Source organism: Gracilinanus agilis, chromosome 2 (genome assembly GCF_016433145.1).
Source record: "Gracilinanus agilis isolate LMUSP501 chromosome 2, AgileGrace, whole genome shotgun sequence".
In the NCBI taxonomy this organism is placed as follows: Eukaryota; Metazoa; Chordata; class Mammalia; order Didelphimorphia; family Didelphidae; genus Gracilinanus; species Gracilinanus agilis.
In genome coordinates, this window is record NC_058131.1 from 500,659,556 (window position 1) to 500,682,424 (window position 22,869).

The window sequence follows — 22,869 nt, forward strand, 5'->3', positions numbered from 1 at the left end:
AATGCCACTACTCTTCTCCTGGGTTTAAAACACTTAATAGTCTTAAATAACTCTTTTTGATTTTCCCATTCTTGTATACAATAACTACATCTCTTTAGTTATTCTTTCTCAATATGTCTCAGGTTAATTCCTTCATCTCTCCATTCCCATTGCTCCCCACCCTTCCACTTCAGTCCAGACCCTATTCACTACACCATCTCTGGTCTTCTTGTCTACAAATTTTCTATTTTTTTCTGTTTCCTCTAAACCTCTGCAACCATTATCCACATTGATCTTCTTAAAATACTTTTGCCCTGTTTCTTTCTGCTCATGAACTGTAGTGAGTCCCTAATTAGCACCTGTGCCAGATATAAATTCCTTTGCTTACTTGATTTGGCCCCACCCTAACTTATTACACCTTATTTCAAACTATTCCTCAATTAAATCTTGTACTCTAATTAGTGTTTTCACCATTTTGGATACCAGTACCCAGATACTCAGTTCTATCTCTACTATTGCTCATGCTCTTCAGCAGTTTCCCCCACCCTCAACTTCAGATCCTTTTCACAGTGTTGTACTATGTTGATCCATTCTTTTCTGCACATTGAAAGTATGGCTCAAGTCTTACATCTTTTGTAGAGTCTTTCCTGACAGTTTGTACCCCATAGTAAACTGTACTTTTTCTAAGTCCTTTGCACTTTACTGTACTTTGCAATTTAATCCATACCATTTATTTATTTTTATCAGATTTCATTGGTGTAGTGAACTCCTGGTAAAGAATTTATACCACTGTAGATTGGCATATGCCCTATAATTTAGAGCAGTGGTTCCCAAACTTTTTTGGCCTACTTCCCCCTTTCCAGAAAAAAATATTACTTAGCGCCCCCTGTCACATACTATCACCGCCCCCTTACAGTTATTCACTGCCCCCAAATGCACCTGTGGCCATCACTGCCCCACTGGATCGCTGCAGCACCCACCAGGAGGGGGTGGTGGTACCCACTTTGGGAATTACTGATTTAGAGTCTTAAGAGCTACCTGATGCATTGAGAATTAAGTGACTTACCTAGTGTTGCACAGACAATATGTGTTAGAAGTGAGACTTAATTCAGGTCACCTTGACTCTTAAGGCAAGCTCTCTTCCATGTCATTCTGCCTTTCCTCAAATAGATAACTGTCATTCATATTTGGCATCTCATACTCTTCTAGTAGAGTTAGACATATGTATATTTAATACATGTTTATTGAACCAAAATTTTAGTTCTTGTTCTGTGCTTATACTCTGATAAGGACTTTGAATACTCTAAGAAGGACTGTCTTAGTGCTCAATTGGTACTTTACTCTGCTCTACTTTTTGCTAATTCATGGTTGGGAATTTTTTTCTGCATCTAAAGTAAATTTGTTTGATTGGCTGTGTGTGTGGATGTGGGTCTCATTTTCTCTCTCATGATCTTTATGAAGAATTGGCAGGATTATGAAGGTCACAATATCTCTGATCCTCTTTATTTTCTGTGAAATCCAGCAGATATTTATAGAAAACAATACTTTCACTATCAACCTAAGACTGTAAGGAAAAGAGCTGTATAAATGAGAGCTAATATTATCTTTAAATGATTTTTGTATCTGTGCTCTTCAAAGAGGAAACTTCCTCTACTAATAACAGATTCTCACCTGCTTTGCCATTTTTGGCCCTAGAGAGTTATTTGTGGGCTCTCAGAGGTTAAGACTTCCCTAGGAACCACGTAGCAAGTAGTTGTCAGAAGTGTGTCTTGAATCCCAGTCTTTCTGACTTCATAGCTAATTCTCATCAAGCCCTGCTAACTCTCATCAATAATGGCAACCTTCATATATTTTGCTAATGATAAATCACCTCTTTACCACTTTTTTCCTCAAACTTTGTGATTCCATTTTCTAAACCTATTTTCCAGAATGTTTCATATTTATTTATATTTTCTCTTTAGGTTGTAGAGCTTGGGTTCTGTAGTACTGTTTCTCAAGGAGTGTAGACCACATTTAAGAATGAAAAGAATTAGATTACATTTTCAATAATATTACCTTAGCATTTTATCATACTCAGAGTTGGAATATTATATAGTAAAACATGCTTCTTATTCTCTTCATATCTTTTTTTTTCTTTAAGTAGATATTTATTGGACCCTTATTTTGTGGGCATACTGAGTTGAATTAAATGCATTTCCTGCTCTTTGGGGCACAGCAGACACATGATGGTACTTAGAACAACATTCAGGTAGGGAAGCATCTGGCTTCAAATCCATAGTCAAGCAAGCTTGTTACCAGGTGTTTTCAGAGCTCTGAATTCATTGGAGTGAGAAAACTAAAAAATGGGTAGAAGAGTGGAGATTCAAGGTGATAGAAGTCAGTACTATTTCAGGAAATAGGATATGGAGTATGGCCACTTGTCCAACTCACCTCATCTCTAATCTTCTATATGCCCCACTTTCATTCCAGTATACTAGCATGGTCCCTAGCCAAGGCTGCCATGTTCCCTTTTGACTCAGTCTCATCAGTAATACTATAGGTTTGGACACCAAGAAGCTTCTAGTAGCGTACTAAGATGTTGTTCTTCAGTCGTTTCCATCATGGCTGACTCTTCATGACTCCATTTGTGGTTTTCTTGGCAAAGATACTAGAGTGGTTTGCCATTTTCTTCTCTAGCTCCTTTTATAGATGGAGAAACTGAGGTCAGCAGGGTTAAGTGACTTGCCCAGAGTCAAAAAGTGTCTAAGGCCATATTTGAACTTCAAAAGTTAAATCTTCTGACTCCAGGCCCAGCACCACCTAACTGCCCTAATGTGTTAAGATATATATATATAAAATACACACAAATAATATAAATATATCATAAACATATATGCAAATAATGACAATATAAACAAAATGTAGTAAGAGTGGAATAAATTAAGTGTTTATAGAAAAGAGAGATCAATTCTGACTAGGGCAATCAGGAAGAATAGTATGGAGGAGGTGGACATTTGACCTGGGCCTAAACAATTGGTAGAACTGTAGATGGGCATTCCAGGTAGAGCTGACAGCATGAGCAAAGGCATGGAGGTAGAAAAGCACATCCATGTTGAAGAGACAGTGAGCAGTCCAAGTTGCCTAGAACATAGGTTTTATATAGAGGGGTAATAGAAGGAAACTTAGAAAGGTAGACGAGAGCCAAACCAAGAATGGCCTTGAATGGCTAGCTAAGGATGTGGATTTTTATTCGGTAGACAATGAGTGTTCATCACTGTGTAGTAAGGAAATAAAACAACCAAAATGAGGCTTTAGGAAAATTAATCTGATATTGGTATATAGGAGGAATAGGAGAAAAGAACCCATTGCTTAACAGAAAGGTGATAGCCTCACGATGCAGAATAGGACATCCATTGCTGGGCATAGCCATGGACCTTTGTTTTCCTTTACTGTTTATTTCTTACAAGGAAGGGCTTTCTTATTCTTTTTTATGATAGAGGTACTTATGGAAAGACAAAGTTGGGGGGGGGTAGATAGAGATAAGGATAGCATTAAAAAAAAAGAAAAGAATGCTGTCGAGGCATATTAAAAAAAAAACATAGAGAAGGAAATCCAGAAAGAAGCATATACACGGACAGCTTTGAAAGTAATTTTCACAGGGAACCAGCTATACATAACAGAGAGCTAGAGTTTCATGTGCAATCTTCTTTCTCTTTTCTACCATGTATATGAAAATGTTTGTTGTTTGCCTATCTCAGAATTTTAATAAGAGAGTAGTTTCAGTTGGGAGGGGGATAGGAATCAGATTGCAGAGGGTCATGGAGGTAAGGGGTGATGAGAAAGTAAAATCAGTGAACTTAGTATATTTTTTTGGAGATATTTGTCAGTGAAAGGAAGGCGAAAGATAAGAAGTTAATATCAAGATAGGTGTCAAATAAGCAGTCCTAGCTGAGATATAATTGGAAAATACATATTTAAAAAAAAAATAAACCCTGACCTCTTTTGTCTTAGCATCAATACTGTATATTGGTTCCAAGGCATAAGAGCAATAAAGACTAGGCATTGGGGATTAATGACTTGCCTAGGGTCACAAGACTAGGAAGAGTCTGAAACCAGATTTGAACCCAAGACCTCTCATCTCTAAACCTGCCTCTCTATCCACTGAGCCACCTACTTGCCCTTGGAAAATAATAAACAAAATAAATAAAAATATAGTAGAACAATATAGACAACTTGTGTTAATGTGCATTTTAAAGTCAATATACGGCCTGTAGGAATATTTATGTACAGATTAGTAGCTCCCATTTCTATTTGAGTTTAACATCACTACTCTAAGAGATTCTAGGGTGTTGGGGAAAGGTATTTTAGGAGAGGGAAGACCTGAACTCATTTGTAAGGAGAACAGAAAGAAACAAAAGACTGAAGATGTAAGGTCGAATATATGATGCTGGAACCATATCCCAGAAGAGAAGTGGTAGGTCTTGGGGACATAGAAGAAAGTAGTTATTTTTAGAAAAGGATTTAAGTACTTCTGTCTTTGAGCAAAAGGAAGGGGAGCATAAGAAAGAAAGCGGTAGGGGTTTAGAAACCAGTGAATACAGAAGGATGGGAGGTTAGAGAAACTAGAATACCTAATTTTTAGGTACTTTAATAACCTAATCTGAATTAAAGTGATGCCCCAAAAGTCTTAGTGCTACTTGAAGCCATTCTTTGCTGCAAGAAGTAACAAGTTGGGTGAGGCTCTTGAATTTAGCTATTATATTCCTGGAAGTTTTCATTTGAGGGTTTCTTTCTGGAATTCTTTCAATTTCAATTTTATTTTCTTGTTTGAGGATCTCTGAGCAGTTATCTTTGATAATTTCTTGTAATGTGATATCTAAGGTTTTTTTCTTGATCATGGCTTTTGGGTAGTCCAATAATTCTCAAATTTTCTCTCCTAGATCTATTTTCTAAGTCAGTTGCTTTTTCAATAAACTATTTCATGTTTTCCTCTTTTTTCATTCCTTTGATTCTGCTTTATTGTTTCTTGCTCTCTCTTGAAATCATTAGTTTCTAGATGGTCAATTCTTGTTTTTAAGACCTGTTTTTTCTCTGTCAGTTTTTGGTTCTCCTTTTTCAGTTGCCCCATTTCTCTTTGCATCACTTTATCTTTCCCACTTTTCCTCTGCCTCTCTTAATTGGTTTTTGAAGTCTTTTTTTAGTTCTCCAGAATCTGTGTCCAATCCATATTTTTCTTTTGGACTTTGCATGTGTTTTCTTTGCTTTCACTGTCTCCTTCTGTGTCTGTATCTTGCTCTTTGCCTCCATAAAAATACTTTGGTTAGGTGCTTTTTTTTTTTGTTTGCTCATTTTTCCTATCTAATTATAGGTAGGCTTGGGGGAAATGATGTGATGGTCTGAGGTCTGAGAGCTCTCAGAGCCCCCTCCTCCTCCTGATACATTTGACCTTCGAGATGCTGATGGCTTAAAGACTTGCTTCACACTTAGGTATAAACTTTTTATCTCACTCTGATCTTGATCAGGTCAAGGGCTGATCAAATTCTGGCCCCAGCTTTAGGCTCAAATTTTTGGTGTCACTGTGTTCTTTTTCTTTGTCCAGTCAGTTACACTCATGATTGTCCTGTCTTGGAGCTCCACCCTGAGCTTTAGGCAAAAAGATCAATACTCAGTACTATCAGATACCCCAAAGTGTGAACTGTGTCCTTATCCTGAGCCCAGACTAGAATTCCCTGGGCTGGGGCTCTGGACTTCTCCATAGGATTGACATTTCAAGGTGTATGGGTTGACTTGTATCACTGTTTGTCCAGGCAGGATCTTAGGGTTTGGATGTTTGGCTTGGGCTTAGGTTTGGAATCTGGGACAGCAGATGAGGGATTGGGGGGGCAGTGTAACTTGCTCTTGGCTTACTTACTCTTCCCTCCTTGCTACAGCTTCTTGCTGGCTCTGCTGTCCTCTCACCCCAGTGCCCCAGTTGTTTTTTTTGCCTATTTTTGTTTTTTTTTTTCTTTTCTTGAAAGTTGTTTCACTCTGTCTCCTTGAAAGTTGTTTCATTCCTGTATTCATTTTGTGGTGATATTTTAATCTTGGTCAGATTACCATGGTGGCACAGAGCTGATGAAGATTACTCAGCTATCTTGGCTCCACTCCCAGATCCATTTTTTTTAAAGCCCACATTCCACTTAATGTTTTTAGTCATTCATTCATTAATTCATTAATTCATTATTTATTTATTTGTTCATTCATTCATTCATTTATTTATTTTTTAAGCCCTTAACTTCTGTGTATTGGCTTTTAGGTGGAAGAGTGGTAAGGGTGGGCAATGGGGGTCAAGTGACTTGCCCAGGGTCACACAGTTGGGAAGTGTCTGAGGCCGGATTTGAACCTAGGACCTCCAGTCTCTAGGCCTGACTCTCAATCCATTGAGCTACCCGGCTGCCCCCTAATGTTTTTAGTCATTTAAAAGCAGTGGCCTAATTCCCAGGTACCACTAAACCTGTAAATTGTTTTTTTTATCTGCCTTTCAGGTTAGAAGGAAAGCTGCTTTTGCTTTTGAAATGTGATTTGTATCCCTAAAAGTATTCAATTAAGGTCTTTTCCTCCCTAAAGTTAAAAGATCCTGGGCTCTTGAAGTCTTTGCCAATGGAACACAAGTTCTGGGCAGACCCTACTGAGCTAGACAGGCTTCTTCTAATATAGTGTGATTACATTTATCCAAGGACCAGTCTAATTCATTTTTCAGGGCTATCATTAGATAATTGTCCACTAGATAATTTTTTTTTTTTGTGGGAGAACTTCTCAAGGAGGCTGTATAATAGTAAGTTAAGGGTTTCAATCTTAAGTGTGTGGAAGATACCTACACTAATGAAATGGTAGCTTTTTTGAATAAATTTAAATAAGAAGGAAAATCACTCATTAAAATCTTTACTGTATAGGGAGAGCTTATATATATAACTTGGTGAGCCTAAAACCTTGGAGTCATGAACCAGGACAGGCAGGCAATAAAAATGGCAAAGGAAAATGTTATTGCTCTTCCAACCTTAAGAATAGACAGTTTTTGAGTGCCCTCTAGTGGCTTCAGTTTCTCTTTTTGATTCCTCATGCATTTAGTAACTACAATATTTCTAAATATGACCAATTTCTCTTGCTCTTTAGAGGTTTTTTAAGAGTTGTACACTTATTTACAAATACATTGGGGGCTAAATCATATAGACTCATACCTTTAGTTATTTTTCAGCCCATTATTTTGGCAGATATTTATCTGGTTGCAAATGTTAATATCATATTATCATAGCTATCCTCCTAATCATGACTTTTATTGCTAATTTGTCTCCTAGCTTCAGGCAGTTGTAAATTAAAAAATGCAGATACATTGCAATTTAATTTGTTTCTGAAGTTGCTGTAAAATTTCACAACCTTATTATTATTATTTTTTTTAAACCCTTACTTTCTGTCTTGGAGTCACTACTGTGTATTGGCTCCAAAGCAGAAGAGTGGTAAGGGTAGGCAATGGGGGTCAAGTGACTTGCCCAGGGTCACACAGCTGGGAAGTGGCTGAGGCCAGATTTGAACCTAGGACCTCCAGTCTCTAGGCCTGGCTCTCAATCCACTGAGCTACCCAGCTGCCCCCCACAACCTTATTTTTTGCTATTTTCTTGTTATTCCCTCCTCTACCCCAATACTGTATATGTACTCAGTTCTCCTATGCTAAAATGTGTTTATGATCCTTAAAACAGTAAAGTGAAATTCAAAATCTAGAAGATCAGGAGGTGACAAAAGTAAAGTTGAGCATTTTAGTCATATTTTATTGCATATTTAAAAATAAAACAGTATATAATTAAAACTGGATAGAGACCAGTTTTTTCTCGCCTTTTTATGGAAGCAGCATGAGCTATTAGCAGTATTAGCTCCATATCACTTACTAATCATTTAGCAAACTGAGGCCTTTGTTTCTACCATTGAGGTAGGTTTTGCTCATAACCTATTTTTCTGTGTTCTAAAAGGTCTGTCAGTTCCTTTAATTGAAAGGTCTACTAAATTAATTTCTAGATAATTTCAGAGTTGCTTTAGTGCTTAGAAGTTCCTATGAGGTATTTTGGAGACCCTTGAGAAATTTAGTCCTCTTTTAGTTCCTACCAAAACCCACTCTTCTGCCTACTGATGATTTAACCTTGGAAAACAATGATAGCCCAAAAATAAATATATCGCACCTCTAAAAAATTTGTAGCACATGTAGTTATTTCATCTCTTCCATTTTGATGGTTATAATTTTGGAAGAGAAGAGGATATTAGAAGTCAACAACTTGACAAAATGTCACTGACAAGGGAGTTTCATTTCTTGGTCTGTGATGTAGGGTACTAGGAAAGAGTCTGGACAGGGGACAGACCAGAATGATCAGGAAATGTATTTTTCAAGACACTTTGCTCTCCTGATCAAGTTCACACTTAATTTTTATTTAGGAGGAAAGAGAAGAAAGTTCAAGGATTATTCCAAATAATATGGAGGGTGTGACAAAGAAGTAGCATAAGGAAGGTGTTACCCGGTAGTCTCAGCTGCAAAGCAAGTTGGTTGCTAACCAGTAACTAACTAGCTTATAGGAGATGGGTCATGCATTAAACAAGGTACATATCATATTGCAGCTATTCAAATGTAGTGGAACTGGACTAAACCGGAATATGGCAATTAAAAACATACTTTATTCAAAATTGGCATTTACTAGAAAAGTGAATGTGAGGAGTGGCAGCACTGTTTGTAAAGAAAATAAAAGACATTGAGTTCTTTTCCTGGACCTCAAAGTAGAAACATGATAGCAAGTGTTTGGGAGAGGAAAAACAGAAGTAACATCATTATTGGGAGTATACTATAGACAGAATATGGATGGTACTGTTTTCTAAAATACAGGATTATAAGATAATAAATTGGAGCTGGAAGAGAACTTAGAGACCACTGAGTCCAACCCCCCCCCCCCCCCCCCGTGAAACTGAGGCACAAAATTGAATAAAAACAATTTGAATTGGGTTTTTTCTTATTCTAAGACCAGTGTCTTCTCACCTGTGCCATGGCTCACTCCTCTCCACTCTTTCCCCTCTATTCTTCTATCCTCTCTTCAGTTTTCTTTTTAAAATTTCATCAAACATCAGTAAATATGAATGTTTTCACAAACAAGGAGCAGAAAAAGAGAATTGTATATGAAATAGAATATTTATAACGTGAAGCTCTTCAAAAATTATGTTAAATTTATCCTAGTAGTAGAATACTGCGCTGCTTGTCTGTTTCCTCTTCTCAACTTCTTTTCTCTTCTGTGTATTTTAAAGTTTTCATCACTTCTTTCTTTTCTTTTTCTTTTTTCTTTTTTTGGTATTACTACCGTCTTACTCCTTTCTGCAGTTCTTCCCCCTAAAAAGAAAAGCCTTCTGTTGTAAAAAATATAGTCAAGCAAAACATATGCACATGTTGGTCATGTCTGAATATTTACATCTCATTCTGCACCAGAATCTGGCACCTCTCTGCTAGGAGTTGGGAAATATGCTTCGTCTATCTTCTGGAGTCATAATTGGTCATTGCATTTATTAGATCAAGTCTTTAAAATTTTTTTTCTTTATTGTAGTCATTGCACAAATTATTTTCCTTTTTCTGTTCAGTTCATTCCACATCAGATCATATAGGTTTCTCTCAATTCATTTCTTTAATTATTTCTTGTGGTGCAGTTCTATTCTATTACATTCATAAACCATAGTTTGTTTAGCCATTCTCCAGTTGACGGGTACCCACTTTGCTTCCATTTCTTTGCTACAACAAAAAGTGCTGCTATAAATATTTTTGTCCATATGGATTATTTCCATCTGTCTTTGATTTCTTTGGGGTACAGGCCTAGTAGTGGTGTTGTTCAGTCATATGCATAGTCTAATGACTTTTGGGGTTAGAATTCCAAATTATTTTTCAGAATTCTAGGCAGCTTCATGGCATCAGTGTACCTTTACTCCAACAATTATAGTTCTCCCTTTTTGTCATCTTTGCCATTCTGATGGTATGAAGTAGAATCTCAGAATTTTCATTTTCATTTCTCTATCAGTCATTTGCACTATTTTTTCCTATGATTGTTAATAAGTTTTGAGTTAACAAGTTGATGTGGTTTGAGAAATGCCTCTTCATATATCCTTTGGCTGATTATGAGGGAATAGCTTTTATTTTTTATATATTTGTATCTGTTTCCGATATATCCTGGATATCAGATCATGGTGCTGTCTTAATATGTATTACAAGACTTGTAAACAATAGTGATGAAGGAGGAACTCTCTTGACATTGCATGGAATCTCACCCTATTAAGAATGTCTTATGAATTTTGGACAAGCTTACTGCTTCACATATGTGGAGGTCAAGGGAAATATTGATGTGAACTACCATTATGTACCAAATTCTGACTTAATGAATAAGAGCTGGCTAGAGATGACTAGTGAGAAAAAGTAACCATGTTGGTTTTGGTGTTTACTAAGAGCACAGAAAGAACTTTGAGTTTAGGAGGTTATGTAAATTCAGCTTGTAAGAAGCTGATTTCAAGGAAGCCAAATGGAAGATTTCATGGCCAGAGTTACTCAAAGAATATAATTTCTCATCATGAGAATGTCTGGGTAGGGGACACTAGTAGGACTGTGCCCTAAGTATGCTATTGAAAGTAAACAGTTATCCACCTTCATGAAAATACTTCTAGCAGTTTTATTTATAATGGGTAAAATTGGAAACAACTCATTTGTCCAATGATTTGTAAAGGACTGAAAAAATTGTTTCTGTAATGAAATAGTTTCAAACTATATGAAATTACAAATATAAGTAATACAAAGAAATATGGGAACATATATATGAAATGAGACAAAATAAAAAAAGAATCAGCAATGATATATACATTGATTATAATTGCACACAATAGTAACAGCAACAAAATTAAAATTGCAGATCAGGAGATGTTAAAAGCAAATAGGACATTTTTGTGATATTTGTTAAAGCTAACCTATACATTTAAAAACATTATAATATTTAATTTATGGCTTATGTACAACCTATTTTTATTTTCATTAAGTGTTTTTGGTAGTTAAGTTTTGAATCAAATACTTTAGTAGAAAAAAAAGAGCTTAGGTGAGGCAAATGGCATTTTCTCCATGTAATTATGAAAAGATATATGAAAAGATGGGAAAGGGATAGGTATATAAAATACATCAGTGTAATTGTATAAAAGTTTACTTGTATTTTTAGAAGGGCTGGAACAAAAGATGGCAGTTTAGAAGTACGTAACCAGATAAAAATATGGAATAGCATAGCTTTGTTGTAATGTTGGCAAGAAGAGTAGGAAGTAAGATTTATAAAAATGCTAATGACATCAAAATGTACTATTTCCTAAAGTTATGTTTGGATGAAAAATAAAGATTGGACTTGTGCTTGGTGGGTGGAAAAGACAGCTCTTCCTCTTTCCTTTGGCATTTCCAACAAGGATGATGGTTTTCAAGTTACAAGTGGTAGAATATATTTGGTTAAGAAGGAGTCTTTGAACCCAAAGAGAGAGAGTAAGAAATGGGGATATACCTAGCTGCTTTAAGTAAGGTTAGATCTCTAGTCATACTTTAGAATTCTGAGATGATTATACTTTTTAATGTTAGGGCTTTGGGGATGCTTAATGTCACTGCCAACAATTCATCTGTATTTTAGGATTTCTGCTCTCTGAGAACATTAGACTCAGAAGGCACAGGGTTGTTTCTCAGCATCTAAGACCATTGGTTAGGAGAAACTCCGTTGTTTTCAAAGGTTAGCAAAGTAAGTAGTTTTCCTTGATGCCTCTTATTTTTTCTTTTCCAGACTGCTAAATGTATTTAAAATTTGTTTCTGATTGCATTTTGGGCCTTTTTGCTTTTGGCTTCACTTTTTTCATGATTCCCTTTGCTCCTTTATGATAATTTCATCTCAGCTTTTCAGGCCATATTTAGTTTAATTCAACAAAAATTTATTGTGGGCCTACTGAGCTAGATGCTGAGGATGCTACAAAGTCTAGATAAAGATATATTTGTTGACCTTGTGGAAATTGCATTCTAGTAGGTTATGATGCTATAATATATTACGAATGTATTAGATATAAAACATTCTTTTATTGAAGTATGAAGTGAGAGAGAAGGTCTTTGGGTATCAGGAAAAGCTTCATGAAGGAAGTGGTCTTTGTTTTGGACTTTTAAGGCTGAGTAAAGGGGGGCGTCTCAGGCATTAGGGAGCAGTGTGAACAAAAACAATAAAGGCAGAGAAACATAAAACATGTTGGGGAAAGAGAAATTCAGTTTGGCTGGAGCTTAGAACACAAGGAATTCGATACAAATATTTACATATATATGCTCATACATAAATGCATATGCATATAAAATAAGATTAGATAGTGCCTTTGTCACTTTCTGTTCTTTTCTCTTAAAAAAATAATAAATTTTTAGAAACAAAAAGGACCTTCAGGGTCATCTGATCCAGAAATGGAGAGCTTTTCATAATTAGAAAGCCAGAAGTTGATCCTGCTGCTGGTCTAAACAAATAATATTATATATGAATTTATAGAATAAGTTTTATCAAAGTAATATTCTAGCTTATACTTAGGTGATTATGTAACAATGACTCACAGAGGGTCATAAAAGTCTTTAGCCTTCATGTTTTTAATCCTTTATCGAATTCCTCATTTTACAGATAGGGGAACCTGAGGTATCCAGATGCATGCCTTCTTCAAGGTTACATAGCTAGGTAGTAACAGAGCTCTGATTATTATTCCATGGTTCTTATAAGAATCGTAGTAAACAGATCAACTTCATCAAAAACAGTTAAGTCCAAATATAGTCCAGTTGTTTTATAATTTATTGTAAAAGTTGGAGAGTCCATAGATGAAACTTCTCCAAAATTGAAATAATAATGCCCACAGTGTCGCTGTAGAGTAATGACATCTCTTCTTGTGTGACTCAAAGTGGCTTTGTAGGCTGCCACTGAGCAGTGGTAGTATGGTGTATATAAGTTGTAACCTTCTGAAGTGACTATCTTGAATGGGATGCCATTCGTATGTCTTAATGGGTAGACTAGGTAATCTCAAAGGTCTTCTCCAGGTCTAAATCCACCGATATGTGTTCATTTAAAAATTATTCTAGTGAATGTCTAATATAGCATGCTTATTCATATTTTCTAGATTATAGAACTAAAAGACACCTTTGAAACATGTGTTCTTTATACTGGACATCATAGTAATTATTTCTTCTTTGTAAGATAAAATAGTCAGAAGTTGTTTTAAAAAACAAACCTAATGGACGGCCACCGTTTTAAATGATAAATATTTTGTTATCTACTATTTTATCATGACACATTGCTCATGACTTTGAAAGTTCTTTTTTTAAAAAAAAAAACCATGCTGTTGGAATGCTTGCATGTCTTTTTCACATTTGTAAATTGGATGATCTTCATATTTAACATTTTTTTCTTTTAAGTAGAACCCCATTATGATTGATCAGTACTATATGGCTTTGGCTATAACATGAATTTATACTGTTCATCTCCAGTATCATGAATCTTGAAGAAGGAATGATGTCTTAAAATCTGTTTGAAAAAAAAGAGATAGTCTTTAGAACTAATCCAGAATCAAAGATTTGTCTTGCATAATTAATTTTTTTCTATTTAGTAGTGAGTAAAATATTGAATGTTATTGGAGAGTAAATTTTTTATTTAGGTTGTCAGTACTTCTGACACATGAGGTAAATAATAGAAAGTTCCTGATGTGTCATATTGTCTGTTTTCAGCCAATCACAAGCCAGGATGTATTTTTGCATGTAATAATGGGGTTTATTGTTTAAAGAAGAGCTATAAAGTAGCACTGATGAGAAACAGGGGGACTAAGTTTCAGGGCTTTTTTGTTGAGGTATAGGGAAAATTAGCGTGGGTTGTTATACAGCATTTTCAAAACTACTTTAACTTAGGACTCTGGAAATGTGTAACACTGTCTTAATTATAGGTTCTAAAATGTAGTACAGACTTAATTTAGTGCCTCTTGAGGTAAAAGCCTTCATCTCTGCTTTTACCTTTTGATGAAACAGTCTAAAATAATAGGCTGTTGAACGAAAAGTCACCTAATAGTAAAGGAGATAGAAAAACCTATGAAAATGTCATCAAGGTACTTGTCACCATCTTCACCAATCTTCTTCTCACCTGGGCCAATTGAGTTGGGAACTGTAACAGGTTCCTCTTGTTCACTGGACGAACTAGATAGTATTTTACACCTGTTGAGGAAAATATCCAATGATATTAATGAAATTAAAGGAATGAAGGCAGCAGTTTTAACAGTGGAAGCAAATCTTTTTGACCTAAATGTTAGAGTATCACAGAATGAAGCTAAAATTTCATCTTTGGAGGTTAAAATGAATGAATTTTCAACATCATCATCTGAATGCAACAGACAATTTGAAGATCTTCAAGAGAAACTACAAGATTTTGAAACACAATCAAGGACTACTGACATAAAAATAATTGGCTTCCTTAGAAACATTGAAAAAGGTAAACTCTTTTGAGTGCAGGTATCCATCTTCTTACACAGATCTTCTCAACTTACCTTGGATGATATAGCAACAATTCATTCAGACCTTATGCTTTCTTGTGCATTTCTAATGAACAAATGTGAATTCTTCACGATTTAAAAGGAAGTGGGTTTTAATTCCAACTCTTTTTGCTTATTTTATTATGTGATGATCTTGAGTAAAGTCTTAATTTTCTTATCTGTAAAAAATGAAGTTGGACTAGATTGATCTAAAAGGTCCTTGTCAATTCTAAATCTTATGATCCTATTAAATGAAATTGAAGCTTAGAATTCTTTAAAATTCCAATTCTCTGAGTTCTTTTCTCAAAATGGACATTTTTAAGATCTAGAAGGGATAATGAAAATATTGTTTAGACATTTGAAACAACTTTTCTATAAATACATCATCTTTTGTATATTTATAATGAATGTACTTGATACCTAGAAGTTATTCACTGTTGGACAATTACTTTATTTTATCACAAGTGTTTTAGTGTCTGAATATATTTGGAATGGAAGCTTCCATTTTCTCTTTCCTAGTTCTTGTGTCAGTTTTTTTTTTCTAGAAGGTAGGACAAGTATGTTAATTGAATTGAATGAAGTTGAGAGGTCTTTGTTTCAACTCATCGTTAGATATTTTATATTTGTGTGTCTGAGCCATCGTAACTTGAAATTATTGAACTAATTTTGTTGTGCTTTGGTATTCTACTAAAGATTTTTATGCTGCTTGAATGTCGAAACAAAGCAGTTTCTGATAATATTTTCAAATGTTTTAATTTGTAATACATTTCAGTGAAATTTGGGACATAGCTAGAGATACATAATTAGTTGTGCTGAAAATAGTTCAGATAAGTGCTACTCACAGAATATAAATAAAAATTATCCTCCAGCTATCTTATTGATATTTTTCATTTTTCTCTTAATCCTGATTTTTGTCCCACTTTGGAGTATTAAGGAATTTTGTTTTACATCATTAAGTTTTCAGTCTAGTACAGAGGATGAAGATATAAGTGTTAGGTTCTCAGAATATTAGATAGTATTAAGCCTTTTAAAGAAAACAAAGCAATTCAGCTTGAAATGCATCCTTTTTAATAAGAGTTTAGTTAGTATTTTTATACTTCATCAGCAAATGGAAGATTTGAAATACTAATTCTTAAACTTTTTCATTTCCCACCTCAAATTTATAGCAGAAGCCTGACACAACCCAGGTAGCTGTTTGGAGTGCTTCAATTTTCCTGTCCTTGTTGTTCTCTCTAAATATTGTGAAGGTGTGGGGTAAGGGGGAAAGGCCAAGGAGTTAGATTATTGATTTATACTTTTCCTATATATGTTGTACTTGATTCTCTCTACCATCATTTAGCTCTTTGGTTGTCCCCACAGCTCCATTTTCTGAAACCCCTTTGCACTGGCTCTGTGATCTTCTTTTCTTTCTTTGGTATCACTCCCAGTTTGGAAACATTGACTTTAGCAAGAGATCCAACAATATTCAAAATTGCTTTGTTGCTGTTAGTCCCAAGTATAGTTTTCTGTCAGGTGATGATGCATGGATGTGTTGTTGTGTTGGAGTATGACTGTCATATTTTAAAGCTTTCCATTAGGAGAATTGGTATATTCAAAACATAGAAATATTTTTCTCTTTATGTTAAACGTGTAGATATTGATTATTTTTGAGCTTTAGTGAAAATCTTCTTTTAATCTATGCTATCTTTAGGAGCTCAACAAAGGCAGTTGTTTTCCCGACTGCAAATTGACCCAGTAGTGGAGGAAACTTTACAAATGAGTCAAGGTTGGTAATGGCTTTAAATTTTCTTTGTGGTACTGTAGTTTTCAGATGGCGTGTGTTTTCTTTTGTGTGTATGCATGTGTTGAGCTTTTGAGTCTGGTTTTTTTACTTTTTTCAAAGTCTTGGATATCATGACATATTGGGTGTTTATACTTTTTTTGTTCTTGCTTCCATTGACAAATTGCTATATTTATAGAAAAGTACATTTAAATGCAGATTCTTTAGGTAGTTGATGTCCTGTTAATGATGAGATCTGTTTACAGTGCAAGTTCAGTGTTTTTATGTTGACAACATGTGGTTCATTGTACTGAAGATTAATGTCCTTTTTGCTAGGTTTCTCTTCTCTCATTACTCGTTTTCTTCTGTGGGCATCTTTTAATCCCTTATAGCTTGACATATGAAATAGTTTTAAGTAATATCCACCATTCAAAATTATGTTCTAAACTGGAGGTGGCACTCTGCAAAATAAATTTATAAGATATGTGTTGTCTGAGAGCTTGGTGTTTTAGGGCAATATCCAGATGTTTTGTAATAGTTTTCAACTCTAGACAATGATGGGACTGCTAACCAACCCATCCTTGTTTTCAAAGAGATTTTATATCTTTTAACTATCAATTACTGCTAGTAAAGTACTTGAGATACTTGAATTAGGACTACTAAGAGAAATTGTGATTGCTTTGTGGAAGGAGTACTAATTTTTATCTCCACATGAGGATGATCAGCATCCACAGGAAGAAAGATTGGAATTATTACACCTCAGGTTATAAAAGGCACTAACTAGTTATAGATAAATATTTGTCGTCTGCTGTTGAAATCATTTGAATGGTGATTATACATGCTGAATTAGTCTTACATAAAAGATGGATAATACTCTTTTAAAGATATGATGCTGGGAATGACAGGTATATTTAAGAATAATTATATATTTGTGGCCAATTTTCTTGGGTCAGATTATTATGATATGGAATCCATGGTCCACGCAGACACAAGATCATTTATCTTGAAGAAACCAAAGCTGTCAGAAGAATTGGTAGCAACACCAAACCAGGAATCTGGAATGAAGACTGCAGATACCCTTCGGGTTCTTTCAGGACGCCTCATACAAACACGGTGTGTATTTTATTTTTCTTATTATTACAAAAGAGTCTCTTATATGAAGCCTTTCCTGATCAGGAAAGCCTGATTAGGATTAGCATCCACCAAATTTTCCCAACTCCACCTTGCACTTTGAACATGTGCTTAAATACATATACGTATGTACTGTCTTCTCTGCTAAGATGTGAAGTCGCCATAGTTGCTAGTGCCTTCCCCTTTCAGATTTCCTTCATCTCCTTTGTAGTCTTTAATTTATGTTATACATCTTATTTCCCCTCATTAGAATGTATACTCTTTGAAGGCAGGGAGGACTATTCGTGGCTGGGGAATTTCCTTGTATTCCTAGCACTTAGAGCCAAGTATGTGGCACATTTTAAGCATGGTGATAGATATTTGTTGACCGACTTAGAGTGGACAGAATACCACAATAATTTTATTTTAATCACTTTAGGAAATAGGAATTTACAGAAGGAATACTTAGTGAAGAGGGCTTATAATAGAAATCCTTAGCTACTTTCTTTTTTTAATTCACTTCCTTATTTTTATGGTATTTTCTATTTGTCTGGCAGAGATCTCGTACAACCAGATAAACCTGCAAGTCCCAAGTTTATAGTGACGCTGGATGGTGTCCCCAGCCCTCCAGGATACATGTCGGATCAAGAGGAGGAGGACATATGTTTTGAAGGAATGAAGCCAATAAACCAAACTGCATCCGCAATCAAAGGATTAAAAGGCCTCCGCCCCCAGCAGTCACAGTTGATGAGCAGGCAGCTTGATGACCCAGATGGTAGTTTCTCAAATGGTGTGTTTGGAATTCAGATCATCCTTTTAGAGGGAAATTTCCTATGTGAAGAAAGTCTTTTGATTGGAGATTTAAAATGATCTTTTGTATGTACAAAGAGCATCCTTTCATTTCATTCTTTGCCAGAAGGGTTCATTTAGGGAAGTTTTGATTTAGAATTTTTATAGATAAGACTGCAGTTTCTACTATCACAAGGGAAAATACAGGCATAAAATCCAAATCCACTCTAATGTTTTGAATATTAAGCTAGAATAGACTGCTGTACCGATTGATGTTTGAAAGAGACCATTCTTGGTGTCCTTGTTAAAGAAATTATAAATTGTTATGTTCCCATGCACTTGTCAGTTTCCCTGGTAATTAAAGGATTGATACAACTGCTTTTTATAGCAGTGAAATTCCTTGTGTTAGAAATAATTTGCTCATTAATTCTGTTGGGAAATCAAAGTTCTTAATTCAAGTGTCAAAAAGATATAGTACATAAGGTTGCATGCAATAATAGACAAATTGCAAGAGTTTCTGGCCCACTCCCTTGCTTTTAGTTAGGTAGGTGAATGTTTATCATCACTACTAACTTACTCTCTAACCTAGTATACAATAGTAGCAACAACTTTATTATTAATCATTTCCATCTTGATCAGAGAGAATGATAGTCAAAATATCCAAACTTCCCAAAGGTTTATAAAAAGTCTTGTGATAGGAATTAATTACTGAATCTTGAAAATAACAAAGATTTTTTAAGTTGTGGATTTGGAAGAATTAACCATAAAGTGAGCTACTTCTTTTTTTATGTCTGTGATTAGTTGATTGCTGAAAAAATGTTCCACTCAAGTCCCACAGAATTAGAATTAGCTGTCTCTAGAAGTAGTATGTCTTCCTGCTCCTCCACTTAGAGGCTTTTAAGTGGATACTAGATGACTATTTGTTGGATATTATGACAGTAGATTGCCCTTTCGGATATGAATTAAACTAGATGACCTCTGAGATCCCTTTTTTAGACTCTAAAATTTTGTGACTCTTGATCATGAAAATCTGTATTTAAATGAAGCAATGTATGTATGGCTGTGGCTTTTAAAAGTTAAAAGTAGCATTATCTAAATGTTAAGTCTCTTAGGTGGAAATTGTAAAAATTCTTTTTTGAAGAGATGAGATGGTCTGATACTGTTGTTTTCTTGATTGCTTTTTGGTTAATCTAAAATAGAGAAGTTACTTTTTGCTATATATTTGGCCTTGAAAATAGGTTACTATTGGATGCCGTCTCTGAAAAGTTCTTAAGTGATTCCTTTGATTATTTTAAAAAATCTAGATGTAGATTTTTTTACCTTCTGTTTTTTTCAGGAAACATCTTGTTACATTCAACATTGAAAGAAGCATAGTAATTTGATTACTTGTGTATATGTAAAACATAATGGAAGTTGTTTTTAAGTATCAGCCATTATGAAAGAATTGCTTTAGATGAGTGTTAAGGATGTGGGACTCTCAAGCTCTCTCTTTCAAGCACGACTCCTCTCATTTGTCAGCAGTGTGGTTTCTTCAGGACAGCTCCCTTTTCTGTCATCACAGATACTACTACGTCAGTGGTTCTCAAACTTTTTTGTTCAAGGCACAATATTATTCTTTGCCGTGTGGAATTACAGCATGCTGAATGTTTAAGTTGGCAACACTATGGGAAAATCAGGAGACTCGCGCATGCCCATGATATTGCATGTGTAAGTTCCATACAGTTTGATGCATGCCTAGCAAAGGCAGCAGCGTTACCTACCACAGCCATCAGAAATGGGTATTTACATAAAATAACATTCTAGTGAAGCTGGCAGAAATGGAAAAAGGGACATTTTATTGGGGATGTTAAAAAAAAATTAGCCAAGAATGCTAGTCATAGCTTGTATAACTTGATAATCCTATCAAATACAGAGAATTATAGTAAAATTTCTCTTGAAAGTTGCCCTCAAATAAATTTTTGAATTTTCTAGTCAAGAAACACTTGGTTATGTTGTTATATTATCTTTTGTGTTTCTTCTATAACTCCCATATGAATATGAGAAGAAAGACTTTTGTTTTACTTCCTAATTCCTTTATTCTCTCATATGAAGAGCATTAATAGAGTTCCCTGCCAATAGGGTATTTAAAAAAATCACTTGGTATCTTTTTGTGTTTATTATCATCATTCTTAGATATGCTATTCCTACCTTCCCACCCCTGGGAGCCTTCCTTTATTACAAAAGAAAAGTTAAACAAAGCTTGCTGACTCTGAGAGCCTGCAATATTAATCCACTCCTAATTCTCTTCTTTTCTAATAAAAAGAGGATGGTACATCCTTTATTTATTTTTAAAGCCTTGTCATATTATTTTGATTTTCATTTCTGCCTTCACAAAGACTCAAACAATTCTGTTCCAGATTTTGAGAGGTGAAATTCTTCTACTAGCTTGGGTTCAGATAATCTTTTGGGCCTGGGAATCTTCGAGCCACAGAGTTGCAAGTCCCCAGGACCATTAACAGTGTAATTTTGATGTATTGCAAAGATGTGTGTGTTAGTGGGGAGGTGGGGATATACTGTAGTGATGGTTCTGTGATATGATGGGGTTTGCACTGGATTCTCTTGTGGGGCTGTTGGATTTACTGTGACATTGGGCAACTATAGTAAGTAGTTACCATGTAAATCATAAAGAAAAAGGTATACTCTTTAAGTGAGACATACATTTCATTATACATTTTTTGATCCCTTTTTTAGGGCTGCAGTTAATTGAATTCCAAATAATAATGGAGAACTTGGGAACTTTGGGTGCAGCTAAGCTCATTGTACTCTTGGTTTCTCATAGTTGCAGATGTGTATTTCCTTAAAACCTTTCCTTACTAGATGCTATTGCCAGATTTGGCAAGAGTTGGACGATTCACAGCATTTAAAAATAATCCATAAATTAACAAGATATTTGTGAATCTTCTCCCTTTCACAGTTGAGATGAGTGAATTGAGTATCACACAGAAACCAGAGAAACTGCCAGAGCGCTGCAAGTATTGGCCTGCCTGCAAAAATGGGGACGAATGTGCTTATCACCATCCAACTTCGTCCTGCAAGTAAGTGGTACAAAACCAATTCATCCTCTTTTCTATGTAAGTCCCTGGCCAAGATAATTGTGAGTCAAGTTTTAGTTATGTGGTGGAATGTGTCAGATCACACACAGGAGATGATGAGCTTTGCATCCTTTTTAGAGAAGCTTACAGACCAGTTTTAAATATGGCAAAAAATACACTGAGATTTCTGGCTTTGTCTTTGAAAAGATCTTGTGACTTTGGAAAGATCAATAACTGCCACAGTTTGTGTCTCTCTTTTCTGGTACTCAAGTGGACAGATTTTCAAGGCACTGAAATTTTTCTCTAAGCACCTAATAATAACTAGAGTGTTTAATAAATGTTGGCTTTATTGAGTCAAATAATGAGGAAACATTGGCCTGCTGAAAAGCTGTCTTTACTAGCCTAGTTCAATGGAATGAATTTGGAAATTTTTGTAGTAGATTTTTTTTTGTTCTGAGAAGATTAGAAGTATTATTCAGTATTAGTATAGTCCCTACTTCAGCAGACTTTTGATAGGTATAAGAAAGTTTAGATGTAGAAAAAAACAATTTTTGCTTTACAGAATCAACTTAGTGGGGTTTCTTAATTTAGAAAGTTCTCCAGTTCAGTTCAAAAGGGTTTTCAGTTTTTTAATTGCCTTTTTTTAAACTAATGAAAGGCCATTTATTTGTATTATCATGCCTGAGAATAAACTCAAATTGAATTTTTAAAAAGGGAAAAACTCAAGAGGTAAGCCCTGAAATGGTAACACCACAATAAATACAATTGGAGCCTTAAAAAAAAACACCTTGCCCATAGCCTCTAAGATTTGTGTTGGAAGAAATTAAAAAATGAAATTAGCAATATTTTAGAAATGAGGAGAAATAAATAACTTAGAACATAAAGGGAAAAGCATACTCAAGTAATAGACTTTCTAAAAACAGAATAAAGTAAATAAAAGTCAGTGAATTTAGTGAGACCAAAACTATTAGAACAAAGTTTAAAGAGACTGAAAAATGAAAATGTTTAACGATATTTGTTATAAAAAATAATTGGCCTGAGAAAAGCTTGAGGAAAGATAATTTAATAATCATCTAACTCCTTGGAAACTATGACCAAACTAAAAACTGGATATTATATTTCAAGAAATCATAAAACTTCCCAGACCTGTCAGAACTAGAGAGCATTCTATTGAATTTTGTTCTATTAAAACAGAATATGTCTTGGGGGGTTGGGGGTGGAAGCCCAAATCTAAAACATCATGGATGTCATAAGTCAAAATCCAGAGCTTCCAGGTCGAAGAGCGAACAGAGTTACATCTCTATGCTTTGCCAGTATTATTTCCCTGATTCAACACTTGGAATGGAGAATTATTCAGAATGTGCAGTAGTATTATTAATGAAGCTATTTCAAGAGTTGATCCATTGCTTGGGCACTAAATAGGGCTTTCAGGGTTATTACAGTTTAAAAATTCATTTTTTTTTAACATTTATTAATATACATTTTTAACATGGTTGCCTGATTCATACTCCTCTTATCCCCTTCACCCCCCCCCCCCGCGCCCCCCCCCACCCTTGGCCGATGCGCGTTTCCACTAGTTTTGTCATGTGTCCTTGA

At 35.0% G+C, this 22,869-nt stretch overlaps 1 protein-coding gene across 1 annotated transcript in view; it reads left to right on the top strand.

The window, feature by feature from the left end:
- The window catches only part of ZC3H14 (zinc finger CCCH-type containing 14), a 63,813-nt gene that overhangs the window by 34,426 nt on the left and 6,518 nt on the right, over window positions 1-22,869 (top strand). The window contains exons 10-13 of the mRNA XM_044664995.1: window positions 16,235-16,309; window positions 17,257-17,416; window positions 17,971-18,188; window positions 21,156-21,276. Of these exons, the coding sequence (XP_044520930.1) occupies window positions 16,235-16,309; window positions 17,257-17,416; window positions 17,971-18,188; window positions 21,156-21,276 (574 nt within the window). The remainder of the gene's footprint in view (window positions 1-16,234; window positions 16,310-17,256; window positions 17,417-17,970; window positions 18,189-21,155; window positions 21,277-22,869) is intronic.